This window comes from Lolium rigidum, chromosome 4 (assembly GCF_022539505.1).
Source record: "Lolium rigidum isolate FL_2022 chromosome 4, APGP_CSIRO_Lrig_0.1, whole genome shotgun sequence".
NCBI lineage: Eukaryota > Viridiplantae > Streptophyta > Magnoliopsida > Poales > Poaceae > Lolium > Lolium rigidum.
This window is the reverse complement of record NC_061511.1, coordinates 213520007-213528303: the sequence shown is the minus strand read 5'-3', so window position 1 is coordinate 213528303 and position 8297 is coordinate 213520007. Positions and strand designations below refer to the sequence as shown.

At 46.3% G+C, this 8297-nt stretch overlaps 1 protein-coding gene across 1 annotated transcript; it reads right to left on the bottom strand.

Annotated features, from left to right (window-relative positions):
• Positions 1 to 2970: 2970 nt before the first annotated feature.
• On the bottom strand, positions 2971 to 7032 carry LOC124707012 (solanesyl-diphosphate synthase 2, chloroplastic). Its single transcript, XM_047238675.1, has 6 exons — positions 6829 to 7032; positions 6582 to 6715; positions 4428 to 4555; positions 4243 to 4346; positions 3972 to 4099; positions 2971 to 3882 (listed from the first exon to the last, which is right to left on the bottom strand). Exons 1-6 carry the CDS (start codon positions 7001 to 7003, stop codon positions 3334 to 3336), a joined length of 1218 nt encoding a protein of 405 aa, XP_047094631.1. The 5' UTR covers positions 7004 to 7032; the 3' UTR covers positions 2971 to 3333.
• Between the last annotated feature and the right edge of the window lie 1265 nt (positions 7033 to 8297).

Below are 8297 nucleotides of genomic sequence, written 5' to 3'. Positions count from 1 at the left end.
CTAAGAGCAATCATGTCCTTGAAAAAATGTTCAAGAGTAACAAAACGTGAGGACCATAGTGATGTTAGTTGGGGATAAGTCTAACACACACTGCACTTTTAGTGGAACAGAGCGCACACAATTCTTGTATGTAGAGGAAAAGACGGTCAGTTCTTCAAGTTGACCACCAAATAAGGTACCGACAGCGAGGAGAATACTTGGTCACGAAATTAGACGGATCTCCGACCATGAGATGACGAGAGCGATTCAAATTCAATCTCTCAGAAAATTGTGAGGTCCACCGTGATCCAACTTTGACTGGTAAGTCCACACGAACCTTTGTGCACCGTAGTAGGTTAACCGGGGGTTGGTCTGTCTCGTACATGGCTTTGGAAGCACGGTCACTCGGGTTTAAATTAGGTAGCGGGTAATCACAGCATCCGTGACAGAATTGAAACGCCAACCAATATGTAATCCGGCCATTGTTGGGGATGCCTTCAAGTCACCGTTCTCAGACTTGCTACCACACGGACAGTAGCCTGCTAGACCTTGCTTTCCGTAGTGTAGAAGAACGTCATGTTTGTTCTTCCAACACCCAACTTCTCGATTACTAAAACCATAGTTTCCAAAAAAAAAAGATTACTAAAAGCATCTCCAACAAAGGATGTAAAATAGGAACGGTAAATTTCGATCATAGGACATCACTTTTTAAATGTTTTGTCACTTTTAGGGCACCAAATTTTGGGCATCAATTTCAGAAGATGTAAAACAGGGCACTAGGAAATTCAAGAAGAAGTATTTTAGGGCACAAGCGCCATTTTGATTCCATACAAAGTTTAGAACTTTGAAACATTTCAAATGTAGTTTGAGTTGAACACTTCCATTACGGTAGTTTGATACATAGGTACTTCGACATTTCGATTTGGACACTAGATAGACACTTCGACACTAGTTCTACACAATTTCAACACTTTGACACGCTAGATAGACATCATCGACAATGCTTAGGCACTAGATAGACATCATTGACACTACTTCTACACCTTCGACTCTTCAACCTTGACACCCCTAGGGATCATCCCAAAATCGCCGTCCTCAACATCGGAGGATTGGGCAAGTGATGCCCAAAATGTGTCATCCATCTCCTCTTATAATGACTCGGCGGTGATGGTCGAGGGGCCGCATACCCCTTGGATGTTGAAGCTCCGCCTCGCATCGGCTTGCTTCTTCTTCTTGTCCCTCTTGGTGTAGAAGTCGAGCTCGGCTGTGCTTCGCGGAACCGCACCATGGCCTCCTTGTCGTCTTGGCCGGTGTGTGCGTTGGCGCAGGTATGCATGGCGGTGCTCCAGCTCCTCGCCGTGGGTCATCACCCGAAATGGAGTGGCGAGGAACCCAGCATCCGCGGCACTCAACACGTCAGGGAATTTGAGCTCGTCGTGGGGCCAGTACAACCTCCGTGCCAGGCACATTGCAGGCGCGGACGGCGAGCTTGGGCGACTCGAAGGTCCCCAGCTACAGCCACGCCCCGCTGTTGGTGATCTCGACGGCCTAGCAGCTAGATTGCCGCAGCCAGACGCCGTGGAACCCTATGTTGCTCTTCGCACGAGTCGGCGTGGTTTTCTTTTTGAGCCAAACGGCATGGCGGGTTGCGGGCGACGACAAGATCTGGAGGTGGTGGCTAGGATGGCGGCGAGCGCGGGCGCGCCCAAAAATTTTGGCCTATTTTATTAGTTTAGGTCATCCGTTGGGGTCACTTGTTTTTTGCTCTATCTCTATGTGCCAAGTATTTTGAGAAAATCGTCTATTCTAAGTTTAAACTAAAATTATAGCACTTACTATAAATCGAAGGGAGTAGCAAACAATTATTCTGAAAATTTGTACGGTGCAAGGGGACAGCTCGACGTACGCCACATGGTAGGAGAATACATAAGTGAATATACTATACGTGCCCTACTAGATGCATCCAATTGTAAATTTACTACTCTTTGCAAGTATTTTTCGAGTACGGCGACAAGCACACGCAGAGAGGGAGCATCTCCATGTTCATCGGTCTCGTCATTAATAATGGCCGATTCAGATCGACCTCGCCATCGTTCATCACGAGTCGTACCAGTACCGTCGATGCTCTATAACCCGGTTGTTAATTAATTAGTTAATTAGCACCACCGACGCAGCCGCAGTGCGAAGAATACTATACTTGCTCCGAGTTCTGGCGACCACCAGTACTAGTGGAGTGTATTTTTTTGTTTTATATTATGCAAAAGAGAGCAACACTTGATCTGTTTTTTAAAGAACAAACAAATAGAGCATTTATTCGAAGTGTATGTAAAGAGAGAAGAAGCTTCTGCCACCGACGGAAACTCGTGTGGTGTCTGCTCGTTTCTGCTCAGCTGGATCTATCCCAGCCGGCTACCTACTGATTCACTCAGCTCTGCCTGATTCCCAACAAGAACATTCATTAAAAAATTGATGATCATGGGAAAGCTCATATGATTATCGGTAAATAATTTGAAGTAGTGAAATATGCAAGTAGGAATACACATCTCAACAATCCAGAATGGACAGGATCTTTACAGTGTATATATTGGATATACAGTGGAGATTTCGCTTCCCAGCTCCACTGATCCCATTGTTAAAAAAATCATATTTATGAAGTTTTTAAAGAATTGAAAACAAATCCATATGTATCCAATGGTGTTTCTCACAAATGTGCAAAATCTCAATTCAAATACCTTGTATTTGGAGATGCACAAAAAAGATAAAAGTGTGGGTCTGAGTATGCATATTTTCAAATCTTCGTTTTCATCAGATTGTTATTTTTTATGCAGCTCACAATACCAACAATTTCGCATTGCGATTTTGCGTACTTGTAGGATACATCATTGATTATGCCCAGAATGTTTTTCTCATTTTTTTGGAACATTTAAATATGATTTGATTTTTTTTTAAACGAAGGAATCAGTGGAGGTCGGGACCCAAAGACACTTTCCGGGCTATAACAATGTTAATTCATACTCCGGTGGTCAACAGAATTACAAGATTCACTCACCACTGGAAGAAAAAAATAATGTTCCTACCTGTTATACTAATAAAATTTAATCTTTCGGGTATATGGTACATATTTACCTGGGCAGTTACTTGAGATGCAGACTGCAGAATACAACGCTACGTTATACATGTAGTACACACGAGGTAGTGGGTACACACCATGACGCCAATGCTGTGATGTTGCTTGCGATGTTGCATCAGTCATCTCCTTAAATGGACATGATACTGAATTTTGTGGAAGCTGGTATGTACACATCCCGCAGGTGTGTCATCTGAATCTTCAGGGACAGACCAAGTGGATCCATCCTAGTCAATCCTCTCAAGATTGTACTTGACCATGTTCTCCAGGGCGCTCCTGAACCCGCTCCTAGGAAGGCACTCCAAATTCCGGAGCGCCAAATCACCCTTCTCCCTCGCGAGCTCCTGCGCCCGTCTGATCCCGCCGCTACTGTGGACAAGCTCCATGGCCGTCGCCAGCGAGCCCGTGTCGCAGAACTCAGAGTCGATAATCTCCCTCAGCGCCGGGTTCTCCTGCAGGGCGAAGATGACCGGGGCTGTCAGGTTCCCCTTTGCCAGGTCGCTCCCTGCCGGCTTGCCAAGCTGCTCAGCCGACTGGGTGAAGTCGAGGATGTCGTCGACTACTTGGAACGAGAGCCCAAGGTTCCTGCCGTACTCATACATCTGCTCGCATATCGTGGTGCTGACGCCGCTGAATATGGCGGCAGACCTCGTGCTCGACGCGAGCAGGGAGGCAGTTTTGTAGTAGCTCTTGAGCAGGTAGTCGTCGAGGGTGACGTCACAATCGAAGAGAGTTGATTGTTGTTTTATCTCACCACTGGCAAAGTCCTTGATCACCTGTGAGCAGAGCACATTGACTGTTTACACACAAAAAGCATATATAGTTTTACAGACTAGGATGGAGTTTCTGCAGAGTCCTTCAGTACCTGGCTGATGAGCTTGATGACTTCAATGTTTTCTAAGTTTGCAAGAAACCAAGAAGATTGCGCAAACATAAAATCACCAGCAAGCACGGCTATACGGGTTCCATATAGCTGATGAATGGTCTCTTTCCCTGCAAACAACCAGATCTAGTTTAGAATATAAAAAAAAATTCCTTGTTTCCTCATTGAACCATTTCATTAGGATGAATAAACAACAGAGAACGCTTTTCTATTGAATGATTGCTGATTCGTTTGTATATAGCAACATATGTACCTCTTCGCATCCCACTATCATCTATGACATCATCATGTATTAAACTTGCAGTGTGAATCATCTCTATAATCTCTGCCAAACGTTGATGCTCTGTAGTTAGCTCCCTGGAATGCAAATATATAAAGGTCTGAGTGCATAATTAAAAGAACAGAAATTGTAAGGCTGCAACAAGAAGAGGAACTTACGGCAAACCAGCTAACTCTGCAGTTGCTCTGGACACCAGAAAAACCAATGCTGGTCTTAATCTCTTTCCACCAGCACCAAAAATTTGTTCTGCGGCAGAAACTAGAACTGGATTTTCTGCACCAATAAGCTATTGAGATCATGTCAGCTACTTACTACTTAGTAGTTACTGGAAATAAGAACTCAGCAGGAACTAGTGTAGAAAAATCGTATGTCAAAAACTAGTGTAGATATGTGCATTTATCTGTTTGATATGTGCTCTGAAGTTTGCTGTCTTGATTACGCAAACAGAGATGACCTATCCAGAAAAAGGCAGCTAGTCACCAGTGGTGCTGCTGAGCTCCAAGTCATCAAATATGGGGCCAATACACGATTAGGACGGTTTGAAAGGCGTGCACAAGTAGGAAGCTGTCATTGTCTTTAACCATATCTTTAGACTGTAGTCCTGTGTATTATGTGCAGTCCACTATTAAACAACAGGTAAACCGGTGCAAACATGTGCATTGCAAACAACACTGGCTTATTTCTTTTAGCCCCAATTGCCTTGTAATTTAATTAACTTAGAATAATCTGTGAAATCATAGTAGGTACTGCAGGTTTTTGATCCAGCTCTGTTAGTGGCGGAGCCAGCCTCTAAGTAGAGCCTGGGCAAAGTACACATACTAGGCCCACAGACATTTGCCTGCAATCAACTCCATAAATCGTTGTACTGTGCTGTAACCGTATGGAAATTCCTCAAAAGAGCCCGGGCGGCCAGGGGCAGAGCTAGACCAAGACTGACCAGGGTTCACTAGAGTGTAATGGTGTTCTTTGAAACCTAAATTTCAGCTACCAGGGTTCACTTTACATGACATAGGGTGGCGCACAAGCTAAATTCTTGGCATAATTGCTAACTAAAAATTCCTTTCCCAGTTGCAGGTGCACCCTGATAAGCCTATGTAGCTCTGCCCCAGCAGGAGGCCAGCCGGGATGTGGCTCCGCCACTACATATACGGTCTGTCAACATCTCTGGTCTATAGAGAGGAAGTTACGGTGATTTAAGACTGCGTCACTGTTAGGTTGAAACACAGCTCAAGATTATGCAAACAGAGACCAGAAAAAGGCAGCTAGTCACTAGCGGTGCTGCTGAACTCCAAGTCATCAAATATGGGGCCAATGCACGATTAGGATGGTTTGGAAAGCGTGCACCAGTAGGAAGCTGTCATTGTCTTTAGCCATATCATTAGACTGTATTCCTGTGTATGATATGCAGTCCACTTTTAAAGAACAGGTAAACCGGTGCCAACATGTGCATTGCAAATGACACTGGCTTATTTTCTTTTAGCCCAAATTGTATATGTCCCGTGTAATCTAATTAACTTAGAATAGTCTGTGAAATCATAGTAGCTACTGCAGGTTTTTGATCCATCTCTGTACTTAGTGGCGGAATCAGCCTCTAAGTAGACTGGAATTTGCCCACATTGAACTCAGTAAATCCTTGTACTGTGCTGTAACCCTATGGAGATTCCTCAGCAAAGCCCGGGCGGCCAGGGGCAGAGCTAGACAAAGACTGACCGGGGTTCAGTAGAGTGTAAGGGCGTTGTTTGGAACCTGAATTTAGGCTATCAGGGTTCACTTTACATGACATAGGGTGGCACACAAGCTAAAAAAAAAAAATTTGGCCTAATTGCTAACTAGAAAAATTCTGTGCCTGGTTGCAGGTGCACCCTGATAAGCCTATGTAGCTCTGCCCCTGCAGGCGGCCACCCGGGGTTGTCGGGATGTGGCTCCGCCACTACATGTACTGTCTGTCAACATCTCTGATCTATAGAGAGAAAGTTACGGCGATTTAAGACTACGGCAGTGTTAGGTTGAAACACGGCTCAAGATTGAAGTTAAAAGAAAACAGTGCACACTTCTTTCGCAGGTTCAAACTATTTGGACTGAACTTGCAGTTGATCCGTTTTCCTATGATTTTCTACATCGCATGAGCAATCGAAATCATAACCCTGGATGGTGTAGTTACAAAAATAGCAGGCCAATACAACTGTCGCATCATATTTCGGAAGAATTTCCTACGCAATTCCATACCATGATCAATGTGAGGACCTATTAGACACTCACTGAAAAAAAGTAATCTTGAGCGAACTTAACAAAGACCTCGATAAGACGCTCACCGCTTTCAGGTTGTTGTTGAGCTTCAGAAGGTCGTCCGACACGACCTCCAGCAGAGATGAGACAGACACGCGCTCAGGGAGCCTCGCCGTTGTCGCCGCCGCACCGGCTGCCAGCACGTCGATAGCAGCAAGACCTGCGCAGACGAACTCTAGCTCAGCTTCACTCCGAAGTCCAACAACCGTTGCTAAAGATAGGATGCAGTCTGCAGTGGTAAAGACAGCTGAAAGAAACAAGAAGCACACAAACCTGTCTGGCTGGGCGCGGCCACGAAACAAACACAAGGCGTGCGGCGCCTGGGCGGCGGCGGCGGCACCGCCCGCGCGGCCGCCCGGCATGCCCAGCGGCACCGGCATGAGGCCAGCTGGACCGGGTCCACGGCGCCCCTGCTCATGTGCACCCTCGGGGAGCTCACAGACAGCATCTCCCACGAGCTCGCGGACTCGACCCACCAATCCAAGAACCCTGACGCAACGAGAACAAGGCGAAGCTACGCGCTCGGAGATCCCAAGAACCTCTAGACAGCCGAGCCTCTAAGGAGCGTGTGGCTTCTCCTTGTAGTAGTAGAACGGCGGGCCGCGGGGAAAAAATGGGTGATTGTGGCTCGCGATTGGTTTGCGTGTGAGGAGGATTTTGGCCAATTCGGTGGCGGTACTTGTCCTGCTGCGTGGAGGAGGGAGGAAGGAGAGGCGGTGAGGAGTTGGAACTGGATGGAGAGACTGCGCTGCTCCGGGGCCGGGTGGAGGGAGAGGGGCCGCGGAGGAGGTTTAAAAACCGGAGCTTGCGGAGGAGGAGAAAGGGGGATCTGTGGATTCATGAGGGCCATAGAATGGAGCTGCTCCTCTCTCTGCTCAGCAACCAGCCAACCGGCCCGTGTGTGTTTGTGATGTGAGCTTTATCAACTGCAAGTTTTGACTCTACTCTGCTTCCAGAAGGACTGCAGGCCTGCAGCACGGCCGTGGAAAATGGCTAGTTCTGCATTTTTACGATTTTGCGCGGTTACTGGATTGCATACTCTAGTTCAATAGTTTGAACTTAATTTAGAGTATCTCCACCTATGACCCCAAATACTAGTCGGCACCCAGCAGCACACATGCCGGCTACGTATTGGGACCGCCGGTAGCAAACGCCGGCTAAAAAATTTAGGCTCTTCACACTGTTCAGTCCAATAGCATGTGCCGGCAGCACATGTTAGAGGAGAGAGAGTGGTAGTTGGGAGAGAGGGAGAGGCTGACGCGTGAGCCGGCGGGAATCTTTCTAGATGGAGTTTTGCTGCTTGTGTTGCCGGCGCCCCCGATAGCTTCCCTTCGCACAGGTATTGATTGGGGCTCACCGGCTATTCTATTGGGCTCGTGATGATGTGGATTTTTATTGGACCGCCGGTGTGAACAGTTTCTCTCTCTAGACTCCTCAAACTGCTACCAGCGATGATTTGGGGCTCCCCGGTGGAGATGCTCTTAGGGACCATTACTTGAAACCTAGAACTAAATAAAGGGTCTTTGATTCAAATGGTTCTAAAAATTAGGAATAACAAAGACCATATCCTATTGAATTTTGTAGGATTAGAAAACTACATCAATTTAGATAAAGAAGTGTTTGAATGTATGAGAACTTTCCTCCGAAACGAGTGTGTAAATAAAACATTAGGAACAATCCTTTTTAAAAAAATGAGGAGCTACACCTAGCCTCTCGCATCGAAACAATGCACACATCCATTT